This window comes from Numenius arquata, chromosome 9, assembly GCF_964106895.1.
Source record: "Numenius arquata chromosome 9, bNumArq3.hap1.1, whole genome shotgun sequence".
NCBI lineage: Eukaryota > Metazoa > Chordata > Aves > Charadriiformes > Scolopacidae > Numenius > Numenius arquata.
This window is the reverse complement of record NC_133584.1, coordinates 38,950,580-38,973,356: the sequence shown is the minus strand read 5'-3', so window position 1 is coordinate 38,973,356 and position 22,777 is coordinate 38,950,580. Positions and strand designations below refer to the sequence as shown.

Genomic DNA, 22,777 nt, shown 5'->3' with positions numbered 1-22,777 from the left:
GAGACACTTGGATACAATCATGCTTTCTCATAAAAGACCCAGTTCCTGAATTCAATCCTAACTTGTGGCCTTTGGCTGTGTCTGCTTTGTTTAGTCCTAACTTCTTCTAGAATAGATTCTCCTTGCCACCCCTGCCCTACAGCATTTGGACTTGGATATCCCTGTCTAAGTGCATGCTTGTAAACAGTGTGTCTCAAAGCCAGCCGGTATATTTTGTCCACATCTATACTTTTAAACTCACTCTCCAAAACAGGGTGGCTGTATCCAAAGTGGCTGTTGAGAAGGATGCCCAGCACATACTAACTTGCAAAGTATTTGTGCATTGTTTGTTTTTCAAAAAAACTATGCAACGTTCTATGGCTTCTTCTAAATTTGTATAGCTACTCTAGGGGAGAATAAACTGTTTCTGTACTTCCTGACAGCACCAAGAACATTGCAGAGGTTTATGGTATTTGCACATTGTGGCGTTAATAAAGAATATTTCTGTAAGTGAAAAGCGGAACATAACGTATGAAGTTTACCATCTTGTACCTTTGCTGTGGTGGTTTTTAATCAACATTTTCCTATGTGACAACCTTTGTTTACACAAAACAATGTTCATAAAACCAAAATGTAATACAGGCATCCTTTTTAAGCAGAACACTACCAGGTTTTAAATAGTGCTTTGTGGCTTCTATATTCCGCAGTACACAACTGTAGCATCTGGCTAAGGAGTAAACTTATGAAGTGATGACAAAGAGAACAAGACAACATATGAGAATATTTTAATAAATGGCTGTAATTCAGCTGAGCGGCTATTGGTGAAATTAAAATATACTTGGAAAAAAAAAAAAACAAACCACATATCTGACTGTAGTTAAAAATTGCTTGAGAATAGCCTTATCCATGTGACACAGGGTGACATTCAGATGATGGTCGGTACAAGTACCTGAACAGTGAGGGAGAGTCCCACTCCAGTGGCTATCTTCTTGGCACTCCCTAGTAGAATTTCCTATGAGCCTTCGACCCGCTGTGCAAGAATAATGAACTATGGAGCCATAGGTAAATTTTTCTCCTGAAAGAACTGCATTGGCAGGTACCCCAGGATGTCCACAAGAAATGACTAACAGAGGAAAGAGCACAATATTATAAGATGTTTTCATAGCACAGAAAAAAACTTATTATAACCTTTACATACAAGGCTGGTTCCACAGAACATAAACTCTTTCATATCTTCAGTTTTTTCTGTTGCTAGAGATGATTTACTGGTCACTTGTAAGATTAAACATAAAAATACATGTAAGACCAACCCATCCAGTTAAGCCTTTCCCTGAAAAATATACTAAGCTCTCTTTCCTCATTTATTTCCATTCACTGTCCTTCCCTACACATTATTTCTGTTAAGGCTGGGAAAGAAGAAACCAAATAAGGATAATGTTGCAATGTGCTTATATATTACAGATACGATAATGGTAAGTAGCTTTATCATATCTATACAATAACTAGACACAATTTAGACAGTACAGACAAATAAAAAAGCTTCATCTGTAGTATTATTACAGCAATGTGTTGCACTAAAGTGAGCAAGAGGAAAATGGATTGCTGATCTTTTTTGTAAATTATGAATCATATTTATACTTAAGTTAACGTGTACATTTTGAGAAAAAATTCAGATAAACAGTCTCAGCACAGAATAATTTGCAAACAAGTAGTTCAGATCTGTTATATGAGGGAACATAAGTCATCTTAATTTGAACTAGAAATCAAATTCTGAATGCTTTTGGTGTAAAACTTAAGTCATCCAGTAGAGAAAGAAAAACTAAAGAAAATATACTTTATGTAACTTTAGTAAACAGTCACACAACTTAAACAGGCAACTCTTAAGGAGAGCAATTGAACTTGAGCAGTTTTATGAGTTACTTGAATGAATGATCTATGGGATACATATATATTTTAGGAAAAAAAGAAATTACTGTTATTCTGATGACTATTACTCCTGACAGACATAAAAATTATTTGTGCTTTACTGGGTCCCATGATAATGTCAAACTGATGACACAATGGAATTCTGCCAAGAGGCATGGTCCTGATCACCACTCTCTCACTGCTGTATTTTTCTCTTTCTTTCCTTGGCTGCCTTAAGGATTCCTGTAGCAAAGGTAAACCAAATCAGAACACTGGTCTGGCTGAACAGTACTCCCACAGAAAAAAACCCAGTGTTTAGTTTTCAGCCAGATCAGTTACCTTAAGGAGCTTGCTTAAGTACCATGCAAATGCTAGTCCTGCCACAATTCTGGAAGGAGCTGCAGTGGGTGATCAAAGTTTTTGGACGAAAATAATACGCAGGTCACCTTAATGTGGCTGTATAATGATTTGTAGTGAATAGCTCAAAATTTTACCAGTTTGTGAAGAAGAAAAGAAGGATCCATTTCTAAGCAATGACACTCATAGGTATTGCCTTGCATATAAAAGAGCAGCGTGTTTCTCTTTTTTTACTCTTGAACTAGAATTGTTCATGGTAAACACTGTGTCCACTTTAGGTTCAAAATTTGTCTCACCTGGCTCTCCAAGAACTTTGCCCTATCACCAAAAACAGTCTTACACTTGAAAAAAAAAAAAAAAAGATTATCATGGATAAACCTTTGAAAATTAAATCTCTGTCACATTACTTGAAACGACTCTGAGCTACTTCATCTGTGAATAGATAAACAGACCTTTCTCATGGAAAGAGCCCTATTCATTTCACTGAGTTCTTAGGGGAAAGAATGTTAAATTTGTCCTGGTGATATTTAAGATTCAGATAGTGTTTCAGTCCATCAGGAGCAAATTAGTAGCAACTAATATAGTAGGTGACTGAGGAACATAGGCACCTCCCAAGCTCATATGGAAGTTCCCATGGCCTCCATCAACAGTCCCTAGAGCAAAGTTAGGAATTCTTGTTCTGGGGGATTGGACACCTACAACTTTCCTCGAGCTCTGCCTAAAAACAGAAAGCCACATAAATGCTACCAAACTTCCAAAACACTTGATCTGGAAAGATTAATAGCTATTCTAGGTGATTTAGATTCCCCATCCTCTTCTGCCCCTTGCATAGGGAGTGTCCCTTCACACTGAAACCCCAGTCCTGGAAGTAGGAAGGGATCACGGACTTTCATAATGGTTTTTCTAAGAAAGAAAAAGAGAGGCACATGCTTGCATCAGTAAAATATTCTTCCAAAATGAACAATTTTATGCAGCTATTTTGTATTTAAAATGTTGTATTTTGATTAATTATTTTATTAGTGAAATGTGAATAAACCCAGTTTTCAGATTATAGCTCTCATTGACAGATATTGAAAGCCTAGAATACTGGGAAAATCAAAACAAAACTTCCTGGGTCATGTGAATATTAGATACATAGTAGAAGGAATAAAGCACGCAGAAAAAAGAAATAAATTCACTTAGTAACATTTATTGATCTGATTGGTATATAAGCATAAATTCTACAGTAAATATTTAAGTAAACAATCACAATTCTGTAAAGCAAAAACCTTAACATCATCTGTGTTTGCAAATTAAAATATACTTTCATTTCACTTATTATTTCCATGATTGCACTGTAATTCAGAAATCTAACGTCAGAGCATTAACAGCGATGAGAGAAGAAAAACTTCTCAATGGAAAATGAAAGTCAGCCAAACCATTGTTTTCTAGAGGTCTGAAGCTCACTGAATTGATTATAGGAAATACCAGATTTGCCCCCTCTCTGAGGAAAGAGCCTGAAGTGATGTTATGAAAAGACCCTCTTGAGCCAAATTTTCCTATACAATGTTTCATAGTCATACACACTTCAACATGTCTAAAAAAAAATTCTGAGATAGGCATTAATGGCCTTAGACAATCAATCTAAATGGTAATATATAAGCAATAACTTTAGATTTCCCTAGCTGTTTTCAAATATCTTAACAATATATCAAAAAAGGAAATCAATCTTAACTTTCTGGCATTTGAAATAATAGATCCATGGTTTCCTCTAAACCCATTTTTAATAATGACAAGTTGCATGACATCGTGTCTTATTGTTTTCTTACTGAGTTGTAAAATTTGCGATACATTGATCCCAAAGTCCAGTTTTGTTCCTCACTAGATGACTATGCTTTTTTTGGTCTATCATTACTAAAAATCATGCACCACTCTTTGATGTTAATCCAACTGCATGAATACTTACCCAAACATTTTGGTAGTGATCTATCCCATAAGCCATTAGCTTTACAGGTCAAAGCAGATGAGCCCAACAGATAAAAGCCCTTCTTGCAATGGTATGCCACACTCGTTCCGTATTTGAAACTTTCAGGATAATTTTGCTGTCCATGCCGAATTGCATTTTCCACAAAGCCAGGATCAGAACAGTTCACCACTGTAAGAAAAATAGTGTTAATCACTGACACACAATAAAAATGTCATAAATAATGAGTAGCAGTGCTTTTTTTGTTACTTCACTAGCAGCTCATGACTGCAGTCCATTTGATATCCTTTGTGGTTTTTATTTGACTTAAACATCAGATATGTCGACTCTTCAGTAAGTCTCTAGATCTTTTTGCTTTGAAAGTAATACTAAGATTTTATTCTAGTTCTTGTAATAGTCTTGGATGTAAAAGTGGTTCGAAGATTAAAGAGAAACTGGAGGAATTTTATATCATTCTCTTGGTAGGCTAGTTTGGTCTTTTATATATTTTTTTATGTGAAGGAAACTAAAATCAAACAAATACACAGTTTAAATAACACTTTAACAATTTCTTTTTTAATGTACTGTAATGCAAAAAATTGCTTCCAACATTAACAAGAACATTTTCTGCTATTAGTGTGTAGAACAGAAAAAAGAGATGGTGAAAAATCAAGCATTTGACAGTGGAGGGGGAGTGAAGTTAAGCACCGAAAAGTATGACATTATTTTTTAGATAGAAGTCAAAAACCTAAAAAATTATGGGTTTTGTCATGACTGTTTAGTTTTTATATAACGTACATCTGCCCTCCCCAATCCTTTGTTTTATACCCTGCAGTGAACATGATGGTTTCTTGGCAGAAGATTATGATGAGACACTGATGTCTCCATTGCCAACTCCCAACTTTGCTGTCTATCCATCTGAAAGCTGTCTGAAAAGTTATAAATGCCTCCTCAACCCCTGTCCTGTCCTCTAAGCATAATGGTATAAATAAAGAAAGACTTAGAATATTATTATTATTACAAATTACAGCTAAACAATTACAGGAATCTACCTTTCAAGTATATCATCTAGTTCAAATTAATTTTCAAGAAAAAGAAACCAGTGGAGAATAACGTCAGATAGCATTATAATTTTAGAGGTAAGAAATCTGGAGTCACTAATGCACTGTTCTTCACTCCTGAATCATATTTTTTTCTGAAAGGTTAAGTTTTACTGTACATATAATTTAAATTTACTGATTAGCTAGTACACTAGAACAAGTCAGCTTTTGCAAATGTTCCTTCATTGAAAGAATATTTTATTCAATCAACTAAAAAGTATCAGGATTTTAAAGTAACATCCTAAAATTTAATTTTGGGTGAAAAACAGTTAAAATTGTTTTTAGTTCTCTTCCTCTTTTAAAGGTACAATATCAAAAATATTAAATGTTCATGATTGCAATGGATTCTAGACAACACATACCTAGGTCTAAAGAATGTCCCATATGGATCCAAATTTTTTTCTTTTAATAAAAATTATTATAGAAGTAATATTTAGGGGTGGGAGGAGACAGAAAACACTTTGGCATGAAGCAAACCTATTTGCCACCTACTGATTTTTATTAAAAACACTGAAGATAAAATTTGGACAGAAACGCAAAATACATTTAAAAACCATTAGGTATTACAATGATGTACACGAAGCATTAGTAAGGCATTATCTAGACTGGTGAAGAGACATGGTTAAACGAAGAGACCTGCTTTTTTCTTCCTGAGGAGTAGTAAAGCTACAGAGTCTCCTAACTGAAACTACTCCCATTCTGTTTCATGGTGAATCCTATGAAATAATTCACCAGAGGAGTTACATTCAGCTTACGTTATAACAGTTTAGCTTATATTTCATACTACCAACATTTATATAAAGTCAGTGTTATAACCTTATAAATGTTATACATAAATCAGATATGTGCAGGTTAAATAAATATGTGTTTACACTAGGATTTCATTGACAGAAGCAAATACCTTTTTACCTCCTGACTGTTTTTCTGTCCTATAAAAGAGGGAAAAATGCAAAGTCCTAAAATCTCACTGCTCATTGGAAGTTGTGAAAGATTTGGATTTGGAAGTCTGTGTCTCTGTACTTGCTTTGAAGAAGTCTGAAAATTCCTGCTTCTGGGGATCTGTATTTAAGAGTATTATCAAGAGAAAATGTTTTATTCTTTTTACACTACACAAAAAATCTATTTCATTCTTTGTTACTACTTTTTTCCATTATTAGTAATCACTGTCAACTAAGTTTAATTCTTTCACTGGCCATATATCTATCACCGTGGAACAGAGACATAAGTGAAAGCTTGTAAAATATACAGCCCACTGACATGAAGCCCTACCGAAACATAAAGCTAGATCTGAATGAGCTCATATGTCTGTATTCACAGTGCAATTCTTTGTTACCGAAACTAGCACAACCCTCAGAAGCAATGCGTGCAGCATCCCAATTAACCCTGTTTCTCAGGCAATTAGACATGGCATAGCACTGTGCAGATGCTGCTGTAAGGCTTCTGCTTTTGCAACTAGCCTGCATCCTCTGCATAGTTATAAATTGCCTTGCATGGACTTATCCTTAAATTCAATCTCTCTACCTATGTATATAGTTAACATTTGAAGTTACATCTGTGTCGATATGAAATAAAGAATACCAGCCCTTGTTCTGTGGCGTGAGGCCAGTAGACAGGGGCCATGACTATGCCGTTGTGCTCTGCTGCCCTCCAGACTGAGGTGAATATCTCTGAACTGCTAATCGGGAATGGTTCTGCTGCCCCTGTTAACCCCTGAGCTGTGCTCTGAACAACTTCTGTGGATGTGCTACTCGACTCAAATGAAAAACTTACTGGAGAACCTTCTTAATTAGTAGAGGAAATTAAGTTCCCATGGGCAGGCACTGTTTAATTCAAAAATATATATACATTTAATTTCAAATGCAAAAGTGAATGTTTCCCAATCTTTCTATTTAGCTAAAATTGCCATTATATGGTAATGTAGTTTTGATCCCCAACTTCACAATAACACAATATCAGTATTGTGACTCATCATATCACAAATTGATGTCCAAGGTTGTACGGAATATTTGTACTGGTGCAGAACTGAACTCAGGTCTTCTGAGACCCATCTCCATGGTCTAATCAGTACACCATTTTGCGATGAAACTGCATACCAAAAAGCAACTACAGGAAAATAACACTTTTCCATTCTACTGATATCTACCTATTTTAGCAACAATCTTGATTACTAGTAAGAGCAGCTCTTTCTTTAACTAATCTCTATACAGGTAAAAAAGTATGGAAGCTAATTGTCTTTTATGACTGCAAAAATACTCTTGATTAAAAAGCCAAAAAAACTTTAATAGTTCAAAGGTGAGTTAATATCATTTTATCAATCATATTTAAAACTTTTCTGTATTAGAAACATTATCCTGGTGCAACTAGGACTCCTTGCTGCACTCATATAGATCAGATCCACAGTACAGGTGTATGTTTAGTAGCCTGCAATTAATATTATCCACATTTGTTTTAACTCAGTATTAAAGCATTAGAAATTGGCCATGTGCAGCTAAAACAATACAAATACTGTTACAGTGAGGTTTCATAAATGAAACCACAAAACTAGTGGAAATTTGCATGTGGACACCTATTACTGGACTTTTTTCCAAGCTATAGGACACGATTCATATTGTTTGTCTACCTAACTTAGTTTCTTGTGATCTCAAAATTTCTCTTCACAAGAATCTTCCTTTGTGTAATTTATATTTTTAGTTTCTTTTCTGGTCTGATTTTTAGGTGGTTTTTGGTTTGGTTTGTTTTGTTTTGTTTTGTTTTGTCTGAGAAATAAGTTTCTTGCCCTTTAACTTCTTTTCTAGGGCTCTAGATCTTAAATACAAACAGGTTATACTTATAGTACCATGGCTAAAATAACAGGATTGTTCAGAATCAGTGAAAATTAAAGTTACTATAGTGTTTATGAAGCCATTAAACTTAAAAAGTTGCACAATCAGTTTCAATTTCATTTCACTCATTTTCAATCAGTTTGCTCCCACGTGAAAGCCAGCACAGAAACTAAAAGGTATAAATTATTAAATTTGAAGACTGAAAAAGGTATATTTTAAGAAGAATGATATAACTCCTGGAACGACATGCAGTACTTTCAAAATGCTTTCAAATGTAATGAGTTTTTGCATTGAAAGCCACAAGAAATCATAGGTGGCATTGGTGGTTTGCTGTTGGTTTAACTCTTTTTATCATAAATCCTTGAAAATAGAAATACTTGGATTACAGTATTACCAACTTTTTCTTTTCCAAAAAAGCAAGGTTTATCTGACAAAAAAAAAAAAAAAAAAAAGTTTTATTCTTGTTCCTTAAAACAAGTCAAAATAAAATAAGGACAATGGCTGAAATAAGAGCTTTGAAAGAGAGGTCTGAATTTATATTCCGTATTAGAAAGATGGGTTCTATATCGTTCAGCTAGATCAGATGATAATGAATACAAGACAGAGATTTGACTCACCCTTACAAGACTGGAAGTTACTCTGCTGTGCTTCCAATGTTTAAAAGCACTAAGTATAGCAAGAATGCATATGTTCTACGGCACAATTTCTGATCTTTCAATGATCACAAGCTGTTAAATATTATCAGTTCTTTCAATTTGAAAAAATATTTTATGTGTGCTTTGAGCAGTGTTCGGCATTGTTTTGGTGATTTACATTACTGTTGAGTCTGTCTGACTTTGAATATACTGACATGTATACCCATGCAACCTAATTCCCATTGAATGAGGGTTATCATTTTCCAATACCTGGATTTGCAAGAGTGTCATTATGCTTCTTTTGCCTTTCACTGCTCCTAGGATACAAAGGAGCTTAATTGCACACCTTACTTTCAGCTCTGGCAAGAGGACACAGCAGGTATTATGCTTGTTCAATACCTTTGGATCAAAAGATTGCTTATAAATCTGAACTTTCCCTTACTTTCATGCTTCTGACTTTTGGACAGTTTTCCATTTATAAGAAAATATAAATCTGGTTTATAAATTATCTCTGATACAAAGAACCATTCAATTTTTTAATTTTTATTTTTATATTAAGCAGTAACAGGATAAAACAAACAGTCCTAGGAGCAGTTTCTGGAATCAAATCTGTTCATTGTAATGAAAGGCACTAAGGACTACATTAGAGACTCATGTGCCTTCTTACACCTTTTTCTGACCATAAAAAAATCTTAACTTCTGCTCTTCAAACCGACAAACCACTAACAGGAGTGATAAAGAACACCCATCTCCAGAACACAGGACAGTCTTTAAAAGAAGTCACTGTGATAATCTTCAGGCTGATTAAGAGCTTAGACTTTACCACATCCTAAGTGAGAGCTTGTCTACCACTGCCATTTTAAAAAGTCAATGCTATGTTTTCTTGAAGGGCTATGTGAAGAATGAATGTTCTGCCACCGCTTTACTGAGAAGACCACTATGTTCACACAGTGCCTCCAAGATAGGGCTGCTCTGGGGAGGAAAGTAATGCCTTGCCTGAAGTTCTGGATGAGGCACAGAAACGCAGTAGATGCCCTGGTATTCTCTTTTGCTGGAAGGGGGAGGATACTAGGCATCTACAGGCACAAACCTCTGGAAAAAAAAAAAAAAAAAAAAGGCCTTCCAAAGCAAAAATATAGAAAACCTGCCATGGACTATCAGTCATGTGGAAATCTCATTTGGGAGTTGTGAGAACTCCAGAATATCAAAAATACTATTTCTTTAACCATAATATTGAATGCTTATTTTATTTCTTGATCAAAGAGATAAACTGTTTTATTTAAAAATAAACAGTGAAATACTGCACAGAAAAAATACTGTACAAGTGAAAAGTGGTAAAATAAACAGTGGAATGACATTTTAGAATTTGTTTAAAAGGAAGAGCAAAAATGTTTTTTTCCACTGCAATTTAGTGAAAATCATTGTTACTACACTCAAATATACACTGGCTTAGTTGAAACAGAACATTGAAACTATTTGGCCAAATTCTTCCCATTTTAATATCAGAATGTTCTATAGAAATAGAAGAAACGTCTGAAGATACTGCAAAATTCTCACATTTACTGAAGGTTTTGCCCATGCCTGAATATAATTCTTTTCAAAAATTCCTCCCATCCTATTATTTCCTCAAATCTTTCCCTACATTTATTTTTAACAAGCATTCACAACTGCTGTCCCTTTCCTTAGTACAGTTGAGATTATTAAAATAAAACAAAATAAAATAAAACTGCTTAAAACAGAAACTTTGGTTTAGCAGGTAAGTCTGCCAAGTTAGCTTCTGAAAAGCCAGTATTACAAATTAAGAAAAAAGAATTTTGTTTCATGAAGATATGCTGCCCTAAAGCTACTCAAAAGCAATTCTAACTGAATTATCTTTGAAACACAATAGGGAGAATAGAAGAATTTAATTCTCCATGCACACCAGAAATATGGAATGTTCAAGGAATATATTACAGTCCCAAAGTATCAATTTGTCTTTGTGATAGTGTTCTCATTCTTGTACCAGTAGTATCTGTTTAGCCAACCCAGTGATGAATAAAATGCAGAATAGTCACTGAATGGATAATTTAAGTATGTGCTCTGTGCAAAAATATTCTTGCATCACACATGAAGTTGTACTAAATGATTATGCAAGACAATACCATCCCTCAAGCTAAAAAGTAAACAGTGCCTGCAGTGCCATTTAACATCAGCTATAGATTTTTAAACATATACATACACGAGTGGGCTGTTGCTAAGAATGGCTGCAGTAAGGAGTACTTTAGAAAAGAATTGGAGTTGGCCAGCGTGCAGAACTAAGGCAGTAGTTTCCCTGATTGCCTTTCACCCTGGGGACTCAGTTGTAAATCACAGTGAGAGTAGATGGAGATTGCTTTCTCTCAATGACAGCTGTCAAGGGTTACATGGGAAATGAGTTCTGGCACTCTCAATTTAGTCTGTTGAGAAAAGCAGGAGAATGCTTTAAGTCTGCCCTGATGACTTTGGAACCTCACACTGAGTAGATTTAAACCCTTGAGGACAAAGAAGCAAAAAGACCATGTCAGAGTCCTTTAGGCGATTTTCTCTTAGAAAGTTGAATGATCACCAAAAAGTACATAATTCACAGTATTTCATTTCTTGTTCTCGCTCCCTTTTTTTCTTTTTTTTTCTTTTTTCCTTGACACAAACAATGTTAAGCTGCTTTTTAAGACTTTCATATCTGGTCAACAGTTTTTTTAAACTTTTTTATTTGAAAAGTATTGCATTAATATTGGTATCTAGAGCATGTATAGGGACTGGCACTCAGAGTGAATAAGAGTAGAGGATACACTCCGACTTTATGACAAATTCTAAGAAATGCTGTCTATAAAAAAAGAAAGCATTGCGTGTTAAAGCATGATTACAAAATTGCCAGTCTATGGAATTTTAGTGAAGTTCAGTGCAAAGTCAACAATCCACAACAATGATAACTTCTCAGTGAAGAAGAAAAAAAAAAAAAACCAAAAACGAAAAACCAACAACCAACCCTTTTCCACCCACACTCAACTTACAACTTCACTTCGCAAAAGTCTCAAATACATAGGAGTTTGATTTTTTAATTGTTATTTTTTCAATGGGGGCCAGTTGGAGAGTAATTTTATTATAGAAATTCTGGCCATGTAAACCATAAAACTAAAATACTTAGGAAGCAGAGTGTTTTGTGTTTTTACATACATTTTTAAAAGCTATCCAAAATCTAAGGTCCTGACATCAGGTTTCTGGGTCAGAACTGGGACCAGTCAACATCTTTGTCAGTGACATGGACGGTGGGATAGAGTGCATCCTCAGCAAGTTTGCTGATGACACCAAGCTGTGTGGTGTGGTCAACATGCTGGAAGGAAGGGATGCCATCCAGAGGGACCCGGACAGGTTTAAGAAGTGGGCCGGTGTGAACCTCATGAAGTTCAACCAAGCCAAGTGCAAGGTCCTGCACCTGGGTCACAGCAATCCCAGGCACAAATACAGATTGGGTGAGGAATGGATTGAGAGGAGCCCGGAGGAGAAGGACTTGGGGGTCCTTCCCACCCTTCTATCAGCTGTCGTCAGAGAGGTTATTTTTCTTGTCAGTAAAGAAGCAGAACATATTAATGCTGATTCAAATGATATACCCACAAAAGAAAACATGACAAAATTGTCAGTTCCTTGTAGATATCAGATTCTTGGTAAGACAAAAAGTCTAGCTGAGCTTTTCAAGAATCTATCAGTAATGAGATAAAAAAAAGGAAAACCTCTCAAATGAGAAGTTCAGTACAAACCCAGGACAAACAAAGAGAGACCTGAATTCTTTATTACGAACAAATAGTGTGCACTTACTGACACAGACTGCAGAATGTGAGCCAGCTTAAACCTCTGCAACGTTTTTTGTCAGGGAAAAAAAAATCATATAATTTCTTTGATAAACTTCCTGCCGGTGACTTATTAGTTAACCTACTACAGACACAATAGACAGAAGCAATACATCATTACAAAAGAGTGCCTGAGAACTGCCCAGCTTTACTTTCTGAAAATACCAGTTTCCCATGCATACATAATAGCTCAGTGGCAAAATAAAATAAAATAAAATAAAATTCTGCAATAGCTTCAAGCCATGATCTATATTTTGTAGTAACTGCATGTAGAGTCTCAGTGAAGTGAAGCCAAGTTCATTATTGACTCAAGTGAACCCAACTGAGGTTTGAAAGAAAGGTCATACGTAAAATCTCTGTTGAGTTAAATGATGCAGGTTTGCCAGAAACATGAATCCCTTCCCAGCAGTATATTTAAGGAGCTGGAAGATTTACTTTGTACACAAATCCATAATTCATCACTAACAATGAACTTTAATACAAATGTTTTTCACCCATTAGATGAAAGGCAATGTTAGAAGGAAAGGTATAGGCCAGAAGTGCTATTACATACTTTAGGTAAGTTCTAATCAATTCATTAAGAGTAAATTTGATATAAGCCATTCACTTGGTAGAAATTTGATATTCTTTTTAAATCATGGATGTAGAATTATAATTTAAGCATGATTTCATCATTGAAACGCACTTTCTTATTTCTTAAATCTAACCAATAAGGATATTTTGCTCTTCTTTCATGTAAATAATGTAATACAAGATTTATTTTATTTTAGCCTTTTTGACAAAAAGAATCTCTAATAATTTTGAACTATGCAGATTCATCTTTTAATTCAAAGTATTATAAATAAAATAGTTTAAATATAAATTATAAAAAAGCATAATTATAATAAAAATATGTTACAGCCATTTTCACAGCATATGGTCCAAACCCATCATATTTACTGAAGTAAAAATCTTAGATGTTATATGAAATTCTGCTCTCAATGAAATGATGTAAATGTAATTGTGCTATGAGGTTATAGGGAGGCAGCTTACAGAAGAGGAGACTCCTTTGCCCAGATACATAGGTAGAATTAAACTAGGTAGATGCATGCAGAGAATTGCTCTGTGGGAACATGCCTGGCTGATACGGAGGTCTCAACCAGACTGCGCTGTACTTCTTTTTTCATTCTTTAGAGGGAATACTGAAAGTTTTTGTTTCACAGTGAATTCTTAAATTCATTGTGAGCAGTAGCTTATAGACATCTTCAGCTAGGGTTCTTAACAGTGTCGAGTTAAGCATAAGCTTTGATGCTTGCAGGCTAGAAACAGTAGGGTTTTGAGACCTTGGGATTTAGATAATCTCTTATAGTTTAGTCAATATGTGGAAGAAATTTTTACTCATTGAAATTCCTTTCCTTTTGTTCTGTATTTATCTAATTTGGGGAAAACAGATGTATCTTTTTTACTTACACATATCTTTAAGTGTTTTTTGAGTGCTGGAGAGTCACGCAGAGATGGTTAAGAAGTTATTGTAGTTACCTATGTAGTTATCATAGATAAGGCCATCTAGGTTACAGTCTCATAATTTGGTTCCATTTTACCTTAGTCTGTGAGACCATGTTTTAATCTGAAAATCTTGCAGTCTGCCTGTTTTTGTTAACTCTGTGTTATGTAGTAGCCTAAACCAGTGGGACCAGCAGAAAAATAGGTCTGGAGACATCACATACCACTTCAGTAAAATTCTTCAAACGCATCTGTCAGACTCTTTAGGCGTAAATTATATAGAATCACAGAATAGTTGAAGTCAGAAGGGGACAGCTAAAGCAGTCTGCCCAGGGTTTTGTCCAGTCAGGTTTTGAATATCTCTAAGGATGGAGACTCGACAACCTCTCTGGGCAATCTGTAAAGGTGTTTGACCACCCTCACAGTTAAAAAGCTTTTTCTTATGTTTCATCTTGAGTCCTTTGCCTCTTGTCCTTTGACTGGGCACTACCAAGAAGTCTGGCTGTCTTTTTTTTACACCCTTCTTCAGATAAGCAATTTTTAAATTTCTCTGAGCCTTGTCTTCTCTAGGCTGAACAACTCCAACCCTCAGTCTCTCCTCAAATCACAGTTGAGACCACGAGGCAAGTTTAAGTTTCTGTGAAAATATATTTAGGAAAGGTCATAGAATGCCACATTGAGAAAAGGAGAGGACAAATAATTAGTGAGAAACAATAGAGGGAACACCAAGATCAGAGGAGAAGGTAGTCCATGGAGAAGCAGATATTCTCTGCAGCCAGTGGAGAACCCACACCAGAGAAGAGGAAAAGACTGAGAAAGAAAGAACAGCAGAGAAAAAACACTTCATACTGACCACAAGCTCAACCCACCACACTAACATAAAATAACAAACAATACCAATTCTGAAGACAATTAATATAATGTTTTAAAATTTCATATAATTGAAATAAAATCTTCAAAATTTCTAGATCAGAGATGCATGTAGTAGGTCAATGGTATAGAAATACCCTAACACTGATATGATTAAACTGAAGTCGGTATTGAATACTCCCTTTGCACTACAACTAGAAAACCTCTACTGCACAAATACATTTTCAACAGTTATTGTTACTTTAGATAGTATATTCCTCTACAGAACTAAAAGTAGGATTTCTTAAAGAAACTGCAAACTTTATGACCTATATTTTTTTCAAACTATTTAAATGTCAACATGGATTTCAAGATTGATCACCTTGAATCTAGACAAACTGCTAAATTTATGACTTGTTTGTTTTTCAAACAGTTGAAATGTCAACCTAGAGTTCAAGGTTGATCACACCTCAACACTTCTGTATTAGTCTGACCATCTCTTTTTCTCCCACTAATTCTGAGTTTCTTATGATCAACCAAGGCTCTGAGAGTCACCTTTGGTTCTTTTCTTCTTGTACATCTTCATTTTTGTAATTTCTAAGACAAAAGTGGTGACAACTGAGTAATACTTCAGTTTTAATTGTATATTTAAAAAAAAAAACAAAAACCAACAACTTGGTGATGCACAAGACAGAAAATAATCTAGTTCCTTCTTTTAATTTGGGATTACGTTCTCCCAAATCATACACTAACAAACTTTCACGTATAGAAAAGCAATTAATTATCCATTCCCTATACTGACCACTATTCCAAGAAGTAATTATGTGTTAATGTTATTAACTTAATAACATTTAAATCTTTATTTATTAGAGTTCCTAAACAACTCGATGCTTTGTAATACAGGCCTACCATTAGGCAACAGACAAGCACTAGCTGACAAGATCAGGTGGATCCTCACAGCTCATGATGAAGAGATACAAGTTACCAAAAAATACCTTTTGCTATAGAGAAAGAAGTACTAAGCGAAGGGAAGAATGAAGTGAAGAAGCACTGAGTGAAAGGCAAAAGTCCAACTTTCCAACCTGCAGACAAAATGGCAGACACTCAACTGAGAGAACTCTGGGCCACTCCATTCTGATAGGAGTTTGCCATTCTTAAGTGAATGGATCCCGGCAGAGTTGTGTCTACAATACTCACTGCTGTCTGAAAACCAACTTTCCTTAACAAGATTTCAGACCATAAATTGGCCTGGAGCAAACACACATTTATGTGATGAATTAAGGAAAATGAAAGTAGAGAGGAGGTACTAGTGATATAATGTTGGAGTAACTGTAAGGCTCCTAATTTTTCATAAATTTCCTTTTTTTTTTCTTTTTCACTTTTATTTGTTTTCCTTTTAATAAATGTACTTGAGTTCAACGTAAAGAGCTGAGTAACTCAGCTAGTAAATGAAGTTGAACTTCAGTAAAACCATGAAGTCTCTGCCTCTGACAGTCAAATAGAGCAGATCTGGGCTGCATCTACAGGATATGTGAAAAAGTGTATGTTTTCAACAAATAAATCCTTACTTAAATGCCTCACAGATGACATAGAGGAGTTTGTTCACTGAAGTCTAGCAATACAAAACAGTATAAAACAGGAAAAAAAGTACATGAACATAAATAGGAACAGTTTGCTAATTCCTGCTTCTCTGTTCCAATAATTATATTGCTATGCGAATTAACTCACTTGAATAAGTTCTGAGGGTAGTGACTGAGGGAATTGCTGTCTCTGTATTGTTTTAATGAGAATGAAAGATCTAATTCCACACACACTGAGCTTGAAATTGCATCAGCTATCTCTGAAACAATATGATGAGCTAATCACCAAAGATAATTATTATTCTTAGGAACAACCATTATAATACAATATGATTTTTAATAAACCAACAGGTGGAGATAATGCTGCTACCAAATAGCTGAAGTTAACTTCTTACTATGTGATTTTTAGTCCCAGTGCTAGTACCCTTAGCACAACTTCGCTGACCGCAATTTCCTTTAGCACGTTAAAAACAAGTGACAAAGGACAAAAAGCACAGTACTCCCATTGATTTAACATTTAGGTGATCATTTCTCCGGTGCAAGAAAATATTCAAGAAAAGATTACTAGCTGTTGCATTTCTGTAGAAGTTATTTGATCTGCTTTAGTATTAACCCACTTTAAAACAAGCTGTCTAACTTGGACCTGTCTAATCAGAGACAACAATAGAATTCAAGACTTGTATTCTCAATAGTGGAAGATGAAATGATTTAAAAAATCATGTTGGTTTTTTTTTTTTTTTTAATTTGTAAAGTAATCTTTAGTTTCTTAATTTTGTAGTCAGTATTCAGGCACGAGATACAATCCATTCCAAAGAACTGAAATCTTCATCAGCATATGAAAAAACCTAAGTGACTTGTGTGATATTCCTTTAAGAGGATGCATGATTTAGCAAAGATCTGCCAAATTATGCCAGCCTTGACAATTCCAATTAAACACTCGAAAATCTCTCTTAGGTATAATGTATATATTTGCATACGTGTATAGATAGATCAATTGATTGACTGATCTTTGTGTTCTATTTCTTTGCACATTCCATACCAGGCAAAATCATCAGGTTCCCTCCAGAGACTAAGCATTTTTTATTTGGTTTTGGTTTACACATTTGGAAATTGGTACTGTTGAAATTTACAAATGTTGTTAAAAAATTTATAAAATTTATAAAAATTATAAAATTATGCTCAGACAATAACAGCTTTGAAAAAGGGAATATGGCCTGAAAGAACATTTTAAAATTAGATCCATTAAAATATATATCCTTCTGGAGCCTTCACAAAAAGAACACTGAATTACATACTCAAAAACTTTTCTTCAGGCTTTTGAGATCTTTCAGGGTATCTTACATGATTCATCTCATGTTCTGCCTTTCACCTCTCTGACAATTTGCATCTATTGTACAACTAGAAGATATTCAATCTGCCTTAGTGATGCAGAATTCAGCATTGAGAAAGCTTGTATTACAGCACCACAAGGTATTTCGGGGCATAAAACATAAAAAAAACCTAGGCCAACGAACAGATTTTAGTGGTTTGATAAAGATAATAGTTGATAGACCAAATATTTGACATTAGCTCCATATTCTGCAACAACAAACGAAGATTGAGGAAAATAAATAAAAACAATGGCCATAAATGGAAAGAGTAACAATAGGGTAACTTTAGAGACGTGCTTCCAGTTTAGACTTAATTACATTACTGGCATCTTGATAAACAAATTATAAGGACACAATGAAATCTGAGAACTTTGGGTTGTGTTTTAAAATGGGGTTTTTTTGTCCTTCCCTAATATGTACATTTCGTACACAGGTTTCTTCATGACACAAACCTTTGCCTTATTCTCATCTCTCAAACACCTCCATCTTATGTGCTACATGCTTATCCCAGCACATACTAGTAGGCAAATTAAGTTATGTCTTCACAAAAAAAACCCCTATCAGAATTGAATCTTACTTTATCACTTTTTATTATTTTTAAATGAAAAGTCAGCTTTCACATGTAAAAAAGTTATTAACATCTTTTGTGTGTTGCTAGGAATTACAGAAGAATTAATAGTGTTTTGATGCATGAATATTCATTTGCATAACACTGTTTTAATAGGAGTAATAGACCATTTATGGAAACTGTACTCTAGTGTACCTAATTCAGGCTAGATAGACAACTGTGATTTATTAATGTAATATAACTTTTGTGATACAAAGTACACTTTATATGTCTATAAACTAAATGGTAGGGATGCAGTCTGAGAACTCTGAGGTAAAATACTGAAAAAGCTTCCCCAATACTCAGCCCTAACTCCTCTTTCCAATACAGAAACGCGAAAACTGAAGCAAATGTGGCATTAAGTTCCTAAAGGTCAGGTTACCTATCCAGAATTATAACCCCAAAACACTATATCAATATTTTGAAGTCAGGGTAAAGGACCATGCCTAAAATAAGTCATTTAAGAGAGCAGAGAATGTATGAGAAACTTTCTTACCTCGGCAGTTGGGTAAAGGGCTACTCCACTGCCCATTGCTTCGGCACTGTGCTCGAGAAGCACCCTGAAGTAAGTACCCAGTGTTGCAAGTAAAATTTACAACGTCATTTAAATTGAACTCACTGCCGTTAGTCATTCCATGAGCTGGATTCCCAGGATGTCCACATGTGATTGCTGTTAAAAGAAAAATAGGCAGGCTAGCATCTAACTGAGAGGTACCATGGAATCACTTGCAGGTTGGAGCTCTTTTGTTGTTTTTGGTTGGTTGGTTGGCTTTTCCTTCTGAACTTGTCTTTTATACTTATACAAGAAATTTAAGAAAAAATAGGATATATTTATTTAGAAATCTTAACTGCCAGGAGAAAAATCTTAATTTTTCAATAAAAATTTTAGAATCTACTTTTTACATTATACTGAAAGTTGTAATATAAATAAATAAATAGAAATACATTTTGGCACCCATATGATATGTATTAGACCTTTAAAAATGTAGAGAGTTCACTATATTTCCTACTAATGCAAATAAAAAAAATATTTTTTCCCTGCAAGCTTCCAAATGTAATAGTCAAAACAAATTGAATTTGAGCATTCAGAGCATTCTGGAGCTCTAAAACATTTCTGTTTCCTTTTAATCAGGTTCTCTTGTGGCAATGGAGAAATCATTGTTGGGAGTAAATGTTTCCCATTATGTTTAGTGCATGTGTTGATTATGCTTAAATGACACTTATATGTCAAGCTCTAACATACCACATGATAAGACATTAAAATAATATAGAAAAATATAGAAAAGCATAGATAGTAACAATATAAAATCAGAATGTATACACACATACACACACAACTTTTCAACATTGTGGTAGGGATCTTTATGATACTCAAATAACTATCCTAAACACGAGTTTATCTTTTGCTTTATTATTTTGTGGGGGTTTTGTTTTGCCTTTTTTTTTTTTTATTATTCAAGAGACAAGTGAAAAACAATTTAAATGTGTTTTTTTTCATTTTATCACAGAGTTCAACTGTGAAACAATATTTTCAACAGTACCTGATCTTTAGGAATTAAATAGGAAACCTTCCTGTATACAGACTTATGTATTTAGCCCTTAAATTGTGTAAATAAATCTACTAAAATCACTTGAATCTTTTCTGCACCATCTCATTTGCAGCATTTGAATATGAAATTCTAAAAATCAGAACAAAGTCTTATTACAGGCACGGAATCAACTTTATTCTAGTGCAATTGTATTTTTAAACTGTTATGGATGATTAAGTTTCAAAAAATAAAGCAATTTCCAGGAACATACTAAATCAGCTAACATAATTCTTACATTAAACCCTATTACATTTTTTTTAAAATGCTATTACCTTAAACTTTCTACAGTTTCCTGAACAAATTATATGTCATAGGTTTTAATAACACAAAATTTAGATCTCTGGTAGAAGTTCTAATAATGAAAGATAATTCTGTTTGGTTGCCCTTCTCAACAAAAGCATACCCTGTCAGTCAGTTCCTGTTTAGAACTCATTACTCTTGACAGGATGCTGGGTTTTGTAACACTTTCCAGAAACTAAAGATCTTGGACACCGAGATCTTAATTGCTGTATCTAGTTCTGCCACTGCTCCATTATAGTTACTAGATATTGACCTGTTGACTGATCAACCCTGCAATAGTTGGATTCACACAGCAGCCAGTACCTAAAAGCATGGGTTTTTTAGAAAAGAAAAAAGAAAAGCGTGTAATTTTGGTATTATAGTGTTTTCAATCACCATTAGGCTTTTATGCAATCAATTTAATATTGTTCACCTAAGCAGTAGCCAAGACATTTCAAATAACCGTTAGTACTGTTGTTTTTATGTCATCTAAACGGTGAATTACAAATTCCCTCCTCCATCCTAATATAAATAACTGCCCTATGCATACATGCACACACATGCATGTGTATCCACACACTCACTTAGTCCTGAATATGTCACGGAAAAATAGATGCACTTGGCATGTCTGAAATCGATACTTGCTAAAGAATTACACATTTTCCTATTATATGGCAAAGAGATCAACCCGCTTAATGTAGTGTAACTCTCAAATATGTACTCCAGTCTTTAACACAGTATCTTTCCTAGGCTCTGAAGACTTCCATCTCACCACAGAAAATACATAACTCAGAAGAAATAATGGTAGTACTGATAGTATTTGGACAAGAAAAAATATCCAGCCCGAGTACCCAGCTATACAACTAAGTCTATGTTTTTGTCATCATTAATAATTTTAATAAAGAAGGTTACTCTCCTGATTTTTGTTGTGCTGTTACTCACAAGGAACTAATCAGACATCTTCCTTCACATTTCATGTTAACTCTCAAAAACCAGTAACTGAAAAGATCTTTTTGAAAATATTTGGCAAAAGTGTGGTCCAACTGGTTATCCAATAAAGAGATAGGGAAACAGCTGTGTATCACAAATTATGCAAGACGAAGGAGGCTGACTTTCATATGAAACTAAGAAGCTCATGGGTGGAGTACTCCGAGTACTCCAGAGAGTACTCCAGAGTAGAGAGTATTTTTTGAAGATCACAATGTCCGGTACGTACAACGGTGAAATTTCTTTCAAAACCAACCAGAAACATAAAAGAATGTGTGATCTTCTGTGAAAATCTCACAAATATAGGCCAATTTGTGGCAAATTTTCAGGGGTACAGCCCATAACTTCTTTATGGTACGTCTGCCGTATTTCTAGTTCCTGATCCACACTGCTCAGTCAGAAGCCCGTGTCGGTATCATATTAGGGAACACATTTCTAGCATTGATAAACAGTATATTTTCACTTTCCTCCTCAAAAGGAATTTCTATGAGAATTGTTAATTATTTATTTAATTAATTAAAAGTAGGAAACTCATCTGGAGCTTGGATGGGGACATAAAAAAAAATTGTCTTGTATGGCTTTTTAGTCTGGCAGAGTTATAAGCAAAATAAAACCACACTGTAATGTAAAAGTATTAGGCAACTTGTAATGACAGAAATTGCTTCCAGTTCTTCTCATAACAGTAATGATAACATCAATTTAAGAAGATGTAGCCTCTCACCATCCCCCTCAGCTTTGCCCCTTTCTTTTGAAGGGATTTTATTCACTACATGGTAAAATTAATCCACTAAAAGTAATAATGCTAGCTGGTGGCATTTCTCCTTTGATGAATATAAATCACTTGAAGATATAAATAGGATTTTAAAAGGACAATGACATTTGGCAGATATTTCCTGCAGCTCTATACAGGTAGAAAATTCCATTTTATCACTAAGAAAGAAAATACTGAACATTTTGAAATCTAATGTCTTATCAGTAACATATTTTCTCAGAAATGAAATGAAGATACTAAGATGCTGAGCATCTCAGTGACTATGTCTGTGCAGACAAATATATGTTTGTTTGAATTGCAGATATCTTAAAAAATTACAATATTTAAATAATTTGTATAAATGCACCATTAAAAATAACTAAAATTGTATAAAAATGGGAATCCTTATTAAAACTGAAAAAGGATAATATAATCAACTACACAACAAAGTAGTAGAATAAAAGCAGAGAACAAGACTTGCATCTGATTAAAGGGCTGATGATTCACGAAATATCAGAAAACCTGCCATGCAAATGAGGAGAGAAGTAGAGTAGGAAAGACTCAACAATTCCAGTAATTAATTATGGAATTTTCAAAAGTAGGTGAATTAAGAGAAAAAAAAAAAATCTTACTAAAGGGAATAAAAAAGATCATGTGTTTTCTAACAGATCCAATACCAC

General features: G+C 34.4%; 1 protein-coding gene across 1 annotated transcript in view; it reads right to left on the bottom strand.

Moving 5' to 3' along the window:
• The window catches only part of CSMD1 (CUB and Sushi multiple domains 1), a 1,131,310-nt gene that overhangs the window by 33,537 nt on the left and 1,074,996 nt on the right, over window positions 1–22,777 (bottom strand). Inside the window, exons 54-56 of the mRNA XM_074153404.1 lie at window positions 18,988–19,161; window positions 4,187–4,375; window positions 929–1,102 (exon numbers count right to left, since the gene is read on the bottom strand). Of these exons, the coding sequence (XP_074009505.1) occupies window positions 929–1,102; window positions 4,187–4,375; window positions 18,988–19,161 (537 nt within the window). The remainder of the gene's footprint in view (window positions 1–928; window positions 1,103–4,186; window positions 4,376–18,987; window positions 19,162–22,777) is intronic.